The 18,141-nt window shown below is 40.1% G+C and overlaps 1 protein-coding gene across 5 annotated transcripts in view; it reads left to right on the top strand.

The window, feature by feature from the left end:
- Positions 1–18,141, top strand: part of LDLRAD3 (low density lipoprotein receptor class A domain containing 3) — a 108,098-nt gene that overhangs the window by 45,667 nt on the left and 44,290 nt on the right. For 4 of the 5 annotated variants that reach the window (XM_071427611.1, XM_071427610.1, XM_071427614.1 and 1 more), the window contains exons 3-4: positions 8,135–8,260; positions 10,670–10,804. In XM_071427611.1, coding sequence (XP_071283712.1) covers positions 8,135–8,260; positions 10,670–10,804 — 261 coding nt within the window. The remainder of the gene's footprint in view (positions 1–8,134; positions 8,261–10,669; positions 10,805–18,141) is intronic. The other variant, XM_071427612.1, reaches the window with a different exon arrangement.

Below are 18,141 nucleotides of genomic sequence, written 5' to 3'. Positions count from 1 at the left end.
GAACTTAGGAAGAGAGAAGCATTCTACCAGAATTAGCATCCTGAAAGGGTCACGGCAATGAAAAGCTGCTGTCAGTAGATTTTGTGTATTAATGTTAATAAGCATTGTCATGTGCTAGGATTCCAGCAAACCAGTCTTTAGATGTCTCATTCTTATTTAGAACCCAGTAATAATTTGTGAAAAAATCTAATGAAATTAACACCTCTTTTTCTAGATAACTAGAATATATAGCAGAAAGCTAGGAATTTCTCAATGAAGGTTTTGTAATGTTTTGTAATAGATGCACATATACACATGGAAGGCCTCTGGACTTCTAGTTGCATCTCAAAATCAATGAGTGCTTTTAAGTCTCTTCCTGTGTTTTTTGCTGCTTCCTGTCATCTCCAGGTTGACCTGGAATATTTCTTGCAGGTAGGTAAAAAACATCAGAATTATTAAGCAAAGCTGGATATTAAACAGTGCATGAAATGAGCATCAGCATTAAATGGGAAGATGCTGTAAGACAGCTGCTGATCTTTTTGCCACTTACTCAGACTGCTCTCAAACTTGGAATATCAAACTGAAATTAGCTCTTATTTTACTCATGATTAAGCAACCAAATACTTAGTAGTTATAATAAGATTTGTAATTAAGTGACCATGGTGAATGTTTCATTTGAAGCTCAATTACACATGAGTAAGGGCAAGTGCAATAGCTGCTTATGTTTGATAGCTTTTTATGAAGGGAGATCAAAAGGGTTTGTGGTGCTAATTATTTAATCCTCTTGATGGAGGTCTGTAAATAGCCTGGTTGGAGAACTTGGGATTGGACAGGTTTAACAGTTGGATGGAATCAGTGGCACAACTGAAAGAAAAAGAACAGGTAGGTAGTATCCCAGAATAGAATGAGGGATTGTAGCCCATCAGGCACACAGTTGTTCCTGAGGAGTACTGCTACTGAAGTGCCTTAAGGGTGGTGTTCTGTCCTGCCTGTTTGCATCCGGAGTAAGTTAACAGCTCTGAAACTGTGCTCACTTTGTCCTTCAGTATGATGTTATTGTTTGGGTTGCTTAGTGAGCAGTAACTTCTAAAATACTTCTCTTAGTGAGAAACTGGTTTACTGAATGTCTGAAAACCAAGATTTTTGTCCATGCTCTCCTCTGACATCTCTGCTTTGTGGCGATTTTGAAGGACTAAAACATAGACTCCTAGACCATGAAAGATTACTTTAGGGCCTTACTGTCTGGCAAGAATTAAAGGCTACCGACTCATAGTAATTCAGCTCTGAAGTGCTTTCTTTTTTCATTTTTTTTAGAAGGAAGCCATATACTCTTCATGGCAGCAGACTTTTGACTTTTTTTTTGCTTTAGCATTGTCCTTTCTCTCTTACTGCTAACTACAGTGTAAATATTACTCATGTAAGTGGTTGATAGTTTACTGTATTGGAGGCAACCTCTGATGCTTCCTACTGGGCTAATTTCACTACTTAAAAACCCATAAAATTGCTTCCTTTAAAATAAAGCACATCTTAGGCTCTTTTTTAATAATGTTTGCATTAGCAGTTTAAGAATAGCAGCTCTTTCACCTGCCTTGTTAAACAGGGAGCAAAAGCAAGAGTGACCCAAGGGCTTTTTATAGGTGCAGTGAATGCTCTGCAGTTGGCTGTGTTTTGTATCATAACTCAGTAACTTAAATAGTTGTTTAGTTTTGAATTGGAGAAGTTCTGACATAGTGGGCTGTTGAGTGCATTTTATACTGACAATATTACTCAAGTGCTAGCTTTTTTTCTAGATAGGAGACAGCAAGCAGAGGAAGTGAAACTTGTGTTGTTCTGCAGGACAGCCCTGTTCCAGAGCTCTGTGAACCAACAAATGATGCATTTGCCTTCAGTGGCTTTCCCATTGGAAACAGAACTGAAAATACTGTAGGGTCCAAACAGCAGTTAACTGATGCAAAATAACTGTGTTAACAGAGTTAGGGTTTATATCAGTTCTTGGGGTGAAAGGAATCAGATCCTGGTGCTATCCAGCTTGTGTTACATGTTGTTGTCAAATCAGTCCTTCTTTGTAAATTAAAGTTGAAACCCTTATCTCCTTCATGTAAAGCCTTTACTGAAATGCTGCATCTCACCATGCATTCATCAAAAGAATCTGGTTTTACAGTGCTGTCTGATGTGGCTGTAACATCCCTAACTAAAATTACCCACAACAGAGGAGTTTTAAGGTGGTGTATAATCAAAGTCAGGAAAATACTGATGTCTGTGCAATAATGCAGCATCTGCACGCAGTGGTTTCTGTCTGGAGAGTTGCTCTTGTCGCATGCAAGTAATCAAGTTTTGATTAGCTGAATAAATCATTATCGGTTGTTGAGTTTTTGTAATGTTGAGATGCATAGCTGTGAAGCAGCATAAAGTTACTTGATTGCTGCTTGGAGAGGTTCTAAGGCAACAATTTAGTTCAAAGATGCTCAGGTTCTCTGTAGCTTACTTCTGTCTGTATGTTGTATCTGCTGCATCCTGTTTCCTCACTTCAGATTACAAAATAATTGAGAAACATTTTAAAACTGAAATGTTTGTAAAGTTAAAAGGAAATAAGCTTGTCTACTGGCCACATGTGTGGGGTGCCTGCTGTGTGGTCTTTGCATGTTGCACTCAGTAATTAGTGCCTAGTTCACTATAACTACCTGTGAAATACTTGAGGTGTCGATAAGCTGGCTCAACAGTAACAGTCATAGAATCACAGAACGGTTCGGGTTGGAGAGGATCTTAAAGATCTTCTAGTTCCACTCCTCCTGTCCATGTGCAGGAATACCTTTCTCTAGACCAGATTGCTCAGAACCCCATCCAACATGGCCTTGAACACTTCCAGGGGTGAGGCATCTGCAGCTTCTCTGAGCAACTTGTTTCAGTGCCTCACCATCCTCACATTAAATAATTTATTCCTTGTATCCAATCTAAATCTACTACTCCCTTTCAGCTCAAGTGCTGTCACCACATGCTCTTGTAAATAGTCCCTCTCCAGCTTTCTTGTAGATCCCCTTCAGCTACAGAAGGGTCACGGTAAAGTCACTCCAGAGCCTTCTCTTCATCAGGCTGAGCAACCCCAACTCTCTCAGCCTGGTCGCATAGGAGAAGTGCTCCAGCTCTGTGATCCATTCTCTGCTCTCCCTCTAACAGATCAATGTGTCCCTCCTATGCTGAGATCCCCAGAGCTGGATGCAGTACTCCAGAGGTCTCACAAGGACAGAGTAAAGAGGCAGAATGCCCTCCATTGCCCTGCTGGCCACACTGCTTTGGTTGCTGCTGAGGATGCATTTGACATTCTGGGCCACAGGTGCACATTGCTGGGTCATGTCCAGTCTCATCCGTCAGAATCCCCAAGTCCTTCTTGGCAGGGCTGCTCTCAGTCCATTCACCCTCCAGCCTGTTTTCATATCAGGGTTTTCCTTGACCCAGGTGCAGCACTTTGCACTTGGTCTTGTTAAACTTACAGTTAATACTGTTAATTATAAAATACATTTGATGTCTTTGCTGCTTTATCTATGAAAAGAAAAATCACCTGCCCGTTGCAGATCAGTTGTAACCTTCTAATCAGGTTCCAAGTCATTGTAGCTGTGACTATGAAAATTGCTTTTATTCAAGAGTGTTATCTGTATACAGCATAAGGCTTTACATAGTATTGCCAAATCTGATTTCTTTTCTCTGCTATTGTGCATCTATGCTGAGAAATAATAAAACGGATTACACGTTTTTAAAAATAGTACAGTTTCACACTTGGGATCCTAAAGATAGCAAAATGTTTTTCTGTTACTGCTGTAGAGCTATGCCTGCAAACTGTCACATTGTCAGTGGAGTGTACTACTGGTCCTGATGGGAAGTTAGTGTTTTTTTAGAGTTTGAAAGTAGAGGGTGGGAGGATTAGGTTCTGTGAAGCATAAGGAGCGACTTCACGCACTTGCACGTACAACTGCCAAAATAGTTTTTTTTAACTTAAGCAAAGCAACCTGGAGGGAACATTTGGCAAACTTGTACTGTGGCCAGCAGCCCTCTGCCACCATCCTTCACCATTTGCTTCATGTTTCAATTTTAAGAGATGAAAAGAATATTTTAGTGAAGAGCAATTTCTTCCCATGGGTGATGGAGTCATAGGAGGCTCCTCAAGTTCATGGTAGCTCACTGACGCCTCTTTTTAAATACCACGGCAATTCCCTTTTGTGTAATGTAAATACAGATTCACATTAATCTTCCAGTCATGGGTCGCTTCTGCTATGAGCAGGTAACAAATGAAGAGTGGAACTGGAGTGAATTGATTCTTTTTTGACATAGGCTCACAAATTGGTTGAATGGCAGTTTTTTGGGGTGTATTTTGTACTTGTTATTTTGAATCCAGAGTGACAGTTTTGTAAGTTGCTCTGTGCTTTCTTGCTGTATTTCTCCCCTTCCTGTCCAGTGTGTGGTCTCTCGGTTTCTTCCTTTCTGGAGACATGGGTTCAAGGGGACTTGCCTGCAAGTTCCTTTAAAAACAACCATCTTCCTCCCTTCCCTTTCCTTTAGCTGGTTGTAATACCTTGGATAAATAAGGTCAAACAATCCACATGTACCTGTTCATTTTTTCACTTCTCTTCTGTCATTTCCAGATACCCCTGTAATTCTTGATTACCCTGAGCCTGTTTCAACCAAGCGTAGCAGAGAAGAATATAGATTGCAAAGACAGTGCTGTTCTTGAAAGCTTATTGAGGCTGAAATAGCCAAATAGATAGCTGCTGTTAGATAAATATAAAGCTTCTCACATACAGATCTGTCTGAAAACTCTTAACCTGTGCAGTAGGAGACACAATGATGAGCAAAGGAGAAGAAAACTCTTTTTGTAACAGTCACGTAATGGGAGCTGGAATTGCAGAGGAATGCTGGGATAGTGCAGCACATGACTTGAATGTGCTATAGGCTGTCATGATCCTGGTATATGTATCTGTTACTTTTTAGGGTGCCAAAGACCTGAGGAAAATGATAGCCCTTCGTGTTTAGAGTATTTCCAGAGATCCTGCAGAATGGGAAGGTAGATTTCTGCTCTGGAAGAAATTATTGTCCTTTCCATAGGAACTTTATGAGCAGTGACCAAAAAAACACTTACTTGAAAACCTTGGGAAAACTATGCCAGGGGACAAGAAAGATGTCAAATTGAAAATAAAGCTGAAATTCTTCAGTGGAGTTCTCCAGAGTCAGGGGACATGACTTGGACTTAGCCTTTACTGGTTTCTAATTTTTTCTGCATTTGTGTACAGCATATGAAAAATGCATTTTGTGTCTGGAATTGGAACTTGGAAAACTAAGTTCTGTTTGGGAGAAAGACTTGTGTCTAGTAAGCGACTGACTGACTTGTGAATCACCTTGGTGGTTGAAATGCTCTTTTATATTCCTAGAGTCTCTAATATAAGTGTGAGTTTGAATTGGGATTGGTTTATATGTTATGTCTGTTGCAAATATTGAGAATTGAATTTGAGTTTTGTTTGTTATTTTTTCCTTCTCTTCAGTAAAAAACAAAACAAAACTAGTGGACTATAGAAAAGGGAAACTTAGAGATAATTTGAAGGTGTTTAGTTCCTTGTTTGTTTTTGGTCTGTGGTTACTAGTATGTGGTTTTTTATGAACAGTTATTCTAAACCAGAATTTTCTTGTGCTCTGGCAGCTGTCTCCCAAGGAGAAGATAGAAAGATGTCTGGGCATAAAATGTTTAACTAAATATTGTATAACTATCTAAGTAATACTTATCTTAGATAATTGTCCTGAACAGTTTCTCCCTCTTTTTTGGTGGGGTATCTATATGTTTTATACAGAAGAAAGAGCTCTTGATTTTGTTCCTGGTCATTCCAGCATGATTTTCTTCCAGGTGTGGCCAAACATTAAATATTACTTATGGCTTTACTGTGGTAGCTCAAGGCAATGTCCCAGATGTGCTTTGTACCCTCTGGGGCCAGAGCAGCCCAGGATGTTGTGACCTGTTCCTGTCATGCCTGAAATGGGGTTCATGCACAGCTCACCGCCACTTCTGGCTGCACGTTCACTCTGCTTAGGAATGTGCAGCCGCATGACCTCTTCAGAGGGCCAGAGGCTCTGGTTTTGACAATTCACAGTCTGAAATCTGTCGGGAAGATAGGCTACAAGAGTAAGAGAATGGTCTATGCTAAAAATGTTAAAAGTAAATAATTTTGAAGCCTTAATTAGTCAAGATTTTCAAAAAGGACCAAGAGCATCATTGAGTATGATTTGCCAGAAAGTTGATAGCCTCTGAATTCAGACCCCAAGTGACGAGAGTAAACCTGCTTGGAGAAATGGGATCCAGTAAAAGTTAACAGAGGCAAAAGTACAGTTGCTTCCCTCTTTTCTTATTTCTTCTCCTTCTTGAAACTCTTGGAACTTCTTCCTTTTGTCCCCTCTGGAACTGTTATGGCTCAAAATACATCTCTAAAATAAGTTGTCCAGAAGTACTTGGAGTGTGTTCACTGTGGGGTTTCAGAAGGATGTTAGCTCTTATAGAAAGGAAAACAGCAACAAAAGCACAACATGTGAAACATTGAGCACCTCTTCACATGTGTGTGCTATTATCACTCTCTTCCAGCAGCATCTTGGCTGGCTTGTTAGTGCATTAGTATGGACTGTTTGCTTTGATGACACTGAATCTGTTGCTGAGCTTGTTTTGCTGCCTTTGTTTAAAGATTTTTGGGGGTATGGTGTTGCCTCACACCTCGAGGTTATTAAATTATTTAGCTGAGATCTGTCTGTCTCAATTCTAACACAGGAGCTGCTCTTTGAAGTTGTGTGAAGAATTGCAGGGCCTTGTCTCTGCTGATGGTTTTCTATAGCCAGAGGTGTGAAGCACAGTGGCTACTTCAGGGTAATTTATCATTTTTTCTGCAAAGTAATGGCTCACTTTCTTTTCCCCAAGTGGACCTCGGATAGTCTTCAGAAAAAGCGGTAGTTGAATATATGCAATTTAGTGATATATCTTATTTTACTTCATCATAATTACTTCATAATTCTAATTGAAAACTACTAATAAAGTGAAGAAAAACATGTAAGAGAGGAACTGCAAGAACTTGATTTTGGAGGACACTAAAGCAAGTGAGAATTACTGTAGTTGTGGTTTAAAACAATTTATATGCACTGAGTGACTGAAGAAAGCCTTGCTACAGCTGTACTTAGTAGCTAATCCTGGAAGAGAGGATTCCTTCCAAATTAATGTTGTTTATCCCTATTAGATACTTTTTTTTGGTCTGTACACTGATAGTACCTGACCTTGTCCTGGCTTTGTAAAACTGTGCAGGTTGGTGTATTGATGTGCCTTAGGGCCACATTAAAAAACTTGCCTCTTGCTGTGGTACTTGTGAGTTGTAAGCATGCCTTAGATTTGGTGTAGGAGTAGGAAACATTTTCTTAAAAGGCCAGCAAGCTCTGTATCTGGCTTTTTTCCTGATGTTCTCCCATCAGTGGTGTTACCTTATTGCACCATACACACCTTCCTGCACAGACTGCCTTTGCTTTAGAGTGGACTGTCCAAAGTCTTCAGTGTCCTGTGGTGTGGTCTATCAAGTCATGAGATAATTTGAAAAAGCAAAAATGTAACCGTTTGTCTTGTAAAATTGCTTTTTCTGCTGGGAGTTGTTTTGTTCTAGGCTGGTGATATGATACTGCAGTACTTAACTGGTGCTTGCCTTGAGCATCGTGGTGGAACTGTCTGCATTACTATGGCTGAGGGCAGTGTTCTCTTGCTAGGAAAAGTGGCTGTGCAGTAAAGTAAAAAATGTGTAGCACTTGAGATCATAATGAGATTCTGTAATCACATGTTAAACACATTTTGATGCTATTGTTAGTATTTAATGTTTTATAAATAACTGTGCTGTGCAACATGAGATACAGTGGTTGTTTTATATAAATCATGTTAAATAAAGGCAGTGTTATTTGTGTTTGCAGCCTGAAAAATATTTTTATGATGGTCTCTTGTGTTTCTTAGTCTCACAAAGACACTAATTTGCTTGTAAGGCACCTAACATCAGTGCCAACAGCACTGCATAGAACACCCTTAACTGTACTGCTGCAACAGGATCTCTAACCATTGTAAATTGCTTCCCTCACCTCTGCCCACTTCTGTCTCTCCTCACAGCAAAAGCCAAATCCAAATGTGGTGCCACGTTCTTCCCCTGTGCCAGTGGGATCCACTGCATCATTGGCCGCTTCCGGTGCAACGGCTTCGAGGACTGTCCTGATGGCAGCGATGAGGAGAACTGCAGTAAGTGGGAGCCTGCTTGCAAGTGAGGGCACTCCTGCTTATTTCAACTGATTGATGCTACTTAGAAAGGAAACATTCAGTAGCCTTCCATTTCTGAGTCAAATATTCTCCTTGTCATTTGCAACCCAGACGATCCTTGGTTTTTCACTTCATGAAAATTAGTCTGCTGTTTGTTTTTTTTAAGGTCCACCTCAGTCTTGCTTTGCATATAATGCCTGTGTGTTACTACAAGCCCCTGAAATTAGTTTTAAGCTGCATGTTTGCTTTGAACACATTCTCTGTACTCAGATGTAATTCAGATTGGACAAATATTAAATATAATTTGAATTGTTCTATTTTTACTTGCCTGTTTCATGTCACTGAAGAATATGATGTATTTGGTCATCAGTGCATCTGAGTTTCTCTGTTTATACATGTTCTCAAACAACAAAAAGCAAATAATGGTATATTTAGTGAAACAGGTTCTTGGAAGGAGAGCCAGATTCTTGAAGCCAGACATGCCTGCCAATGCACAGCAGCAGGGAGGTTGTAGCAGAGAGATGATCTGAAGTACTGCTTGTTTTGGGCTAAACCCTCTGCATGTGGCTACACAGATCCATTTGTATCTGTAAGTCTAGCAGGGATATAGCGTAGCAGTAGGGAAGCGTTACGTTGAATCCAGCAGCTCTGTTGTTACTATCAAGAGCTGGTAAAAGCATGGGTCTCTAGGTGAAAGCTTGCAGCAAAATACTTGCTCATTCTCCTGTCAGAGGCATGCTGAGGTTTTGTTTTCAATGACTTTTGAAGGTCAGGAGGAGGACAACAGACAGCAGTTTTCAAAGATAACAAAAGGGGCAATCTTTAGCGTGATCTGTCACTGTCTGCTTGGTGGAGGACTTGCATTTCTTGTTGGTGGTTGGTGTGCTTCCACAGCGTGAACCTCTCAAGGTGGCATCTGTTGTTGTCCTGGAGAGTCTGGTTTGGACCCTGCAAGGACTGTGTGGCTGTGGCAAGGAGTCAGCATTTCTGAGGAGAAAGTGAAGCCAAAGAAGCATTGAAGGCTAAGGAAATTACTCTGGGTTATGCTTGAACACATGGACTAAAAATAAGACTTGACAAAAGTGCTTTGAATATCCTTAAGGTGGTGGACTGACAAGTGGCTGGTCTCAACTGAAAGTGCACCAGCTTATGGAGTTCATTAGGAATGGCACAATTTCCTGTGAGCTTGTAGTATGTAGCTCTAATGGGACCTTAAAGCTGATGATAACATGCTACTGATCTCCCCATTATTCTATGCCAGTAAGGCAGTTGGTGTTTTTAGCATGTCTAAATGTCTAGTTACTGCTTATGTAGAGGAACAATCATTTAGCTTCTGAGGTGACCTCAAAAATCAGTGTGCTATGCAAGTGTGCAGGAGTTTCAAACCAAAGGAGTTTTAGCATGTTTATGCTAAACAAACTCTTGGGGAGCTGAAGAAATTGGTAGTTTTTGTTATTTTTCCTGCAGGTTATATGCAGTTTTAAGACCTTAAAGTTTTATTTATTTCTTTATTTTTAAAAAAAATTAAATGTAGCTTTTACTTTAAAGACAAAAAAATGGAAGCCAGTTAGTATTTGGAAACAAATCCCCTTCGTCATTGTGGCAGAGAAGCAGTTTGACAGGGCATCTAAGCCGCCTTTTAAAAATTTTCAGTTGGAAAGTTGCATTCTGTTTCAGTCACCCCATTACCAAAACCTGTTTGAAGTTCAGAGAAGAGTGCCAAGAGGTATTAAAGGACAGAGATTGATTCATGAGTAGATATTAAAACCAGCTAAATTATGCATATCTCAGCTAAGTGATGACTGTTTTGAAGGATATGGTTATTTATGACGTGTATGAAGGATGTAAACATTGTTCCTGGAAAAGGAGTTGAAATTCAAACAGTGAGAGGCTGAGAGATTTTAACATTGCTGTTATATCAATTCAAAATAGTGAGGAGAATGGGGAAGAGAATCAGAGGTAAATAAACCACTGCCTAGCAGTTCTCAGTCAAAATTGTTGTCTTATAATATGAAACTTCAGCTAAACTGAGCCTTCTGTAATAGGAATCAACAGGCAGTGTTTATGGTAGGCAGTTCTACCCTCCATATGTCTTCAGTGTGAGCAAATGTGGAACAGTGATCATGATTGGGCCCTCATGAAAATGAACAGAAGGCTTATCACAACTGTGGGTGGGCTAAATCTCTGCTAATTGTAATGAATCTTGCATAAATTAGAAGTTTCAGCTCTCCCTGGTTAGAGAGCCAGGGCTGCTTTGATTGCCAGGTTACTCCCACATACTCAGCGAATTGACCAGCTGTTGAGTTGTGACCTGTGGTTGATGCTTATCAGCTATTTAACTGACTGAGCAAGAGAATTCCTAATGGAAGGTCTCACTTTCTCTTTTTGCAGCAGCAAATCCCTTGCTTTGCTCTACTGCCCGATTCCACTGTAAAAATGGTCTTTGCATTGATAAAAGCTTTGTGTGCGACAGTCAAAATAACTGCCAAGACAACAGCGATGAAGAAAGCTGTGAAAGCCCTCAAGGTAGGCACAGGGGTTTTATTCTCTTCTGCAATATTATACCAACTCAACACAGAACAGGCTCAGCTGAAAATGCTATTCTCTTGGCTGGCTCTGTGTTGGCTAGCACTGCAGATAGTGAGAGTGAAATGTGTAGAGAGTGTGCACATGCATACATTGCATTCTCAGTGCTCAGAAGAGTGGCATTTTTTCAGGTTAGTAAAAATACACTTTTGCAGGAAGCGCTTGTAATCTGTGATCCAGTGCTCACTGAAGTTGCTGGGAATCCATTTAGTACTTCTGGGAGATGGATTGGACCCTGGGGGGCTTGATAGTAAAACTTGAGTTGGAAGTGAATCTATCTGTTTACCGGATGAGTAAATGTTGTGTATGCTTAAAGCTTTAGATCTTCATTGCTCAGTTACCTCCTGAAAGATATGTTTAACTTCAGGACAGATCTACAATGAAAGCATTTATTCTTACCCTTCTCCTGAAGACAGGGAAGAAAATTTTTATTTGAAAATTTTTGTGTGTTGAGTCTTGGGAGAATCTCAAAACATGGTGACATTTTTATTCTTTTTAACCTATCATTTAGCCTGAAAAACACTACAAGGTAGTGTTTTTCAGTTTTGTTTTCTGTTACTTAATACCACAGTATTTTATAAAACAAGAAGTATATATGAATGACTTGAGATTAACAAACAGTGTGTATTGGGCATCTGTTGCTAAACATTTTAATGTCTGACTTACTACTAAGAAACCAGAGTAGAAAAAATATGGGAGATGTGGATATTTTCAGGGGAGATGTGGTGTGCTTCAGCCTGTAGAAAGCAGGACAGATGAAGAGAGATAAAGCAGCATATGAAGAAAGTTGTAATTAGTGAAATTGAAGGACAATTACTTTACTATCGACTTGCACTGACAAATTAGTCCTTTGTGGAAAATAAAATAATCCTGAGTTTAAGATGCTGATAAAAAATAATCCTGAGCTGATAAATATTCTTGACAACTCACAGAGGAAGAGGAAGAACACACAAAAGCAATGCCAACAAAACAGGGGTTTATAGCAGTGGTGTGTGACAGACTCATCTGTGTCATACCTCTGCTTAACCTATGAGCTCTTTTCTTGGCTCCACATGTAAAGGTTGGGGGGATCACCTTGCTGACTCTTCTGCGTGCTGAGCTACATCACAGCCTGGGAACGCAGCTGTGCTCAGAGCAGAGCCTTGGAGAGGGGCTGGCCTGCCCCTGCTCTGTCGGGAGTGGGACGAAAGGGCTGCCGAGGGCCTAGCACGTGCCCAGGGCTGGGCTGTTCTTCACTGCAGCTCTAGGGCAGCCTAATCACATTCATGTGGGTGGTAAGGTTTCTTTTGCTTTCTCTCTTCTTTATTTTGGCTTCTGAAGCTTAAAACAGCAGTACTATTCTCTTAGATTGGGATGACTGCTTCCTGTGCAGATTAATTGGCTGGATTGCCTCCAGGTTGTTTGTTGTCATGACAATCTGCTTTTGGAACTGACTGTCAGGCTCAAGAGAAGAAAAGAGCTGTATTTCATGAAGCTGTTACTTTTGTCTTCATATTTGGTCCTTCTGGAAACGTTAGACTAGTAAGAGGGTAAGCAAAGTAATTCTTTCTGATTATATGTGTGAAAGAGACCCAAACAAGGAAGAAGAAACTCTCTCCATTAGGACAAGAACAGCCATGGTTGTGGGCTAATTTAAAAAAGCAATGGTCAAAGTATGGGGTTGGGAATGAGGAGTTCCCACAGTGAAATGCTGGTTGTGGGGAACCTGTGTAATTGGCTTTTCCCTTTGGCAGCTCAGAGCCTCCCTGAATTGCTGTTTCACAGTCTGTAAGTGGACAATGTGTGGGTACCTGTCTTTCAAAGCCAGGATTAAAACAGTGTGATGTGTTCATCTGCTTCCCATCTGAATATAACTGACGGTTCCCTCTGGAGCTTGCAGCTATGGTAATGTCTGTCCTAGGTTGCAAATGCAGCAACTACTTTGTGTTAATTGGGAATTAGATGCTACTGTGGACAGTCTTTAATTTCTCACAATTCTTTCTACAGCAGATCTAATTACTGTAATTACAATGTGTTCGTGTTCACACAGTACCCAAGTATCCTGGTCATTAACTAGAACTCAAGTGCTGTGGGTTCTTAGGGACAGAGCAAGGCAAATCTGTAGGGTGTTATAAAATGAAGATAGAGGGGTTTCTTCCCACTCTGTGTTATGTCAAATGTGGTAGCTTTAGTTCAGTGTAATTGAGTGTAATCTGACATATGAGATTGTCCTTGTGTGCTGTTTTTCCATCTGTAAATGTGTTGATTTAGAAGTCATTAAGCTTCTGAACCACTGCATGATAGTGTCATCACCATTTACCAGTTGGGAAAGAGAGGGCATAGATCAGCTAAAGGAAATGCTCCCAGAGTGCCATCCTGACTGGTAGGAATAGAGCTTCAGCTGTGCTTGTCTGCTTCAGGGGCATGCCATTAGACTTAATCAATGTTTGCAAACTGTTTTGAGATACTATGACAACATGGGAATTAGAAGCGTGAATTATTAATTGCTACTTTGCTCTCCTTCTGCTCTTGGGTATACTGACAAGCTTTTTAAATTATCACCTCTTCCTGCTCTTCCATGAACTTCAAAGGCCTCCTTTATCCTGCTGTCATTACTGCAGAGCTCCAGTAGTGTATCAGTTTGGTTTGTGTCAGATACTCCTCCATGCGTAAGGATCCTTTCAGTCAAGAAGGGTCACTCTGCAGACGAGGAAAACGGGAATGTGGCCTCCTACTGAAAAAGTACTGACCCAGCTTTAACATGGAACACTTCAAAATGTGCCATCCTCGATGAATAACAGCTTTGCTAGCATGCTGCAATTTGAGATGAACCTGAAGACATGCATTTATAAAGATTAATTTTAGTCACAAATAAGAGCAGATTCATTTGACAGGAGGGAGGGCCCCATGATTTAGTTGTGAAAATGAGAAGATCATCAAATTTTGGAGGATGTTCCTGTCCTCCTTTCTCCTTACCACTTGTAACTGAGTGTTGTGTATTTTACAAAGGTCTGTGTGTCATGAGGAAAGTGTCAGATTAAAAAGTGCCAATTTAGCAACAAGTCAAAGAATTATTCACTAATTCCTCACAGAAGTTATCTGTAGCTCTTGTCACTGTCATGATGAACTTCAGACCAATTCTTTTAATCCCACTCCAGCTATACTTTGGTCATCTCAGTTTTCCAGCAGTGAAGTAGCATGGCACAATATTTCCCTTAATCCGGAATGCGATATATTCATCAAAGTATGTGCTTGAGTTTTGGGATTGGATGGAAGTCATAATTGCTTGGATTATCCATACCAATCAAATACATGAATTACTTAAGAACTGTTCTTTCTAGGGCTTTACTCCAGGTTTAACAAAACCAGCAGTGATTAGAAATTTCTGCTCCTGTTCTGTGTTTTTTGATCTCAATTCAGAGGAAAGTTTCTCTCCCCCATACACTTTTCTCCTATGCTTCTATTTAGCTGACAGAGTTAATCTTAATCATTCATAGCATCTACTCTGGGTGTACTCCTCAGGCCTGTCTGTTGCTGGGGGGATTTCCTGTTCTGTGACAGGCATCCACTCAATCTGGAAGGAATTACTCCTTTTCAGTATCTTCCAACAACCATATAAATTTGTTCAGCTCAAGGACTGTGTTTAATTTATTCTCTTAATTAGTTTGGATGTTTTTTAATCTAAATGTGTCTTCACAGTTCTTCTTTTCCTCCATTTTGTAGTTTTAGTTTAGAAGACTTCAATGCTAACAAAAGCATACTGGGTAGTTTAATTCAAACCCGTTTTTCTTTCACAGCCCTTCTTTTTTCTCCATCGAAGTTGCTAAATACCTTTAGTAGCTTTAACCCCGTTGCCTAGGAAAGAGAGTTTTATTGCTGCTAGTCTGTATTCACTCTGTCTGCTACTGTAAAGAGAGGCTCTTGACTTAAGTTATATTCCTGAAATTCTAGCTCTGCAGTTGTTTGCAAACAGTACTGTTGTGGTCACCTTATAAACCAAATGTTTTGCAAGTGTTCAGAAGTTAATTCTTGTTCTGTCTATTTGGTAATGTCCACTGCTGTCCATGTGGATACCTCCTCCTTTTATTTTTTGTGTATCTTTTCATTGAATTTGCATTATGATTTTTATATACCCCAGTATTCTAAAACAGAAGCATACATAGTTTTAGAAGTCTCTGTTCTTTTCTCTGGGGCATTTATGAATTGCTTATATAAAACTTGTCAGCGTAGTATATAGTAAAAAATCTGACCTGTGTTGAATAAGAGGAAAATCATTCAAAATGATGACTTCCTAAAATGAATCTTTAAGTGATAATATGAATTCTGTGATGATAATTTCTGTGGATTAAGTTATAGGCAAAGCTGAAAGTAGGCTGGCTGTAGAAGTAAGCACCAAGGCCGTTGCTACTGTTTGCATGATTGAGTCGCAATGCAAAGTGGGTTTTAGAACTGACAGCTAAGTGGAACGCACGTACTCTAAATTTCAATGAAATACAACAAAACCTAGTTTATGAAGCACAAATAGCTCCCAGAACATCCTGCTCTGTGTGGAGCTTGTAACCAGCTCTTTGCACATGATAAATTGAAATTCTGAAATTCCCAAATGCTGTGGTATCACTTAGACATCCCAAGGCTTTGTAGTCTGATCCTGTCTGTATACAGAGTTTTATTGAGTCTCTCTGACTCATTGTCTCAGTTTGTAAACTGAAGCTCAAGTTGCAATTATTATGCATAATCTTAGCCCAGATTCAGCCTGCAGCAGGAATTTAATACTCAGAGGCAGACTGAATAAAAGCAGAAACATAAAGAAGGACACAAATAAAATGTCACTGAATGTTTTATTAAATGAAGGCTTTGCCTGACCATATTTAGCTCTCTGATATCCTTCTTTTGTAATACTTACTAATGGAAATGGTTTTGTTAGCTGTGAATTTTTTCTTTCCTGTGTTTCTTCATTCCCTGAATCCATGCTTCTTCTTTCCCTTTTTTTCTCCTCAAAAGATTATTTATTTGAGAAGGTTCTTGTCATGGAAGAAATGTATCCATTTGGGACTAACATGGGGTCTAACAGGTGGGGTGAGCTATGGGAGGCAGATGTTCATGTGGTTGGTACTGACCTTTCAGGTGATGGGCAAATTCATCTCTACGTTAATTTTGACTGCACGTGGACTCTGTGGTCTGTTGTGCCTCCCATCATTTGTAAAATGGATTGTTGATCCCTTGATAAGAACAGCTGATAATAACCAGCCATTACTGTAGATGGGCCCAGACTTATTCAGAAACATGGTATCTTCTGAGTGGGATCAAGAGAGGAACTCCTACTTCACTGTGCATGGAGGCTTTGGAATTAAAGCAGTTTAAAATAGATGTGGGGACCTCAGGGAGAGGTCCAAGTGGATTTGAGTTGCTATGCCTCTTAGCTCCTTGAGCTTGTGAGTATGACAAGGTTTTGTTGCAGAACAGGCAAATGTAGATGAGGAATAGTCTCCTTGTAGACCAGCATGTTGCTTCTACAGGCCTGTCATTTTGGCAGAGTAATAAAAGATATGCTGCCAAAATGTTATGCTGCCCCTGCTTGGAGCACAGATGTTCTATTAAAAGGAACTGTGATGTGGCAATAGAAAAGCAATGACTCCAAGTCTTCAAATGGGCAACAACCTTACTTTAAAAGGTATTTCTAGATCTGGGAGGTGTCCAGGCTCTTTACCTAATCTCCTGCTCAGCTCACCTTTGATGACTTCAAGCTCAGATTTACCAGCAGATGATGACTTGGCTACTGTAAAAATCAGTTTTATGATCTTGGATGGGTTGCTGTGTCACTGGGAGTCACCATGTTTACCAACAGCTTTATCAGAGATGATAGGGAAGAAGAATAGGATCTGGCAACAGTCACCTTGACCTGAAAGCAATTCCTTGAAGATAGTAAGGATGAAGAACTACCATTGTGCTTCCAGCTTGTGTTAACTATGTTCTTTAGACAGGTATACTTCAAAATGCCTTCCCTCAAGGCACAGCTTACTCCCATCATGGAAGTGCTGGTCTCACTGGAATGCCTTACTGGACTTTTATTGTAACACCATGATTTTTAATTTTGGTTGGTTGTTTTTTTTTTTGTTGCTGGAACTGAAATTGCAGTTCTCAGGCTACTTACAAAAACAGGAGGTGCAGAGATACTTTTCTTTCATCAAGCTGATGAGAAGACCTGGGAACTGAGTTTGAAAAGGCATGGGGTCTTCTCACCTGTGCAGAGATGAAATGTGAGCTCTGAACGCTTGTGTCCAGATATTCTTACCTTCACTTTGTGGCATTTATGTCTAATTAAAAGTTCCCGAAAGAGGTGATGACATGGATATCCAGTTTCATTGCCTGTGCTTCAAAACTTCAAAAACAGGCTATAAAATGTTACACTTGAGGAAGACAAGTGTGAAATAAAGGACATTCTTTTTCCCCATTGATCTTGAGGCTCATTAAATTATCTCTTGAGCTCTCATTAGTAAAAATAAATAAATTCCTGTGAAATACATTTTCCACAAGTTTATAATATTGTGTTGGTGTTTGAAGTACATTGTACGTATTGACATGCCCTGGCTGCTGACTTGCATTAACTTTTCATTATGTCAGTGTGATCTAATTGGGCAAAAGGCTCCTGTTGCTGGACTCTAGGTGCCAGAACCAAGTCTTTTTGCTGTCCCTGGGGGAAATCTACATAAAAGGCACAGATGTTAATCTTTGACTTGCTGTGAAACAAAATCAGTTCCAGGTAAGATGACCAAGTGTATTTTCTATAGTTGCCATAGGAAATGATTATAGCATTTGTATTTAAAATGAAACCTTCTGTTATTGCAGTTTCAGTACAGGGGCAACTGTACCTTTTTTGTTGGAAAATGGGAGTTGTCATAGCAAACATTTGTCATGGAAGAGCCTCCACAAAGATTTCCTGGGTTAAGTACTGAAGAGACACTCTCAGTAGCAGAGTGGGAGTTGGCTTGGCTGTGTCTTCTGTTTCATGTTCTAACCCTCATTCATCACTGGCCTGCCCCAGCCTGTAATTCTACTTTCAAGCCCAGCTGGGAGCTGGTCTGCATGGCTCTCCCACCAGGTCTGCCCCCATCAACCCTGCACTTTTAGTTAAACCTTGCTGTTTAGCCTGATTAGTGGCATTAATCTCTGATAGTAATAATGCTTTAGCCTAAATCTAGCTTTGAGACCTGTGTGCATTAACCAAGGTCAGCAAAAAGTATGAGGTTAATTTATGCTTCAGTGCCTTTATTAATCTTGGTCTGGCATGGTCATGTCTG

This window comes from Agelaius tricolor, unplaced genomic scaffold, assembly GCF_023055355.1.
Source record: "Agelaius tricolor isolate 1412-34295 unplaced genomic scaffold, bAgeTri1.0.p SCAF_5, whole genome shotgun sequence".
NCBI classification, from domain to species: domain Eukaryota; kingdom Metazoa; phylum Chordata; class Aves; order Passeriformes; family Icteridae; genus Agelaius; species Agelaius tricolor.
This window is presented reverse-complemented; position numbering and strand designations above follow the sequence as displayed.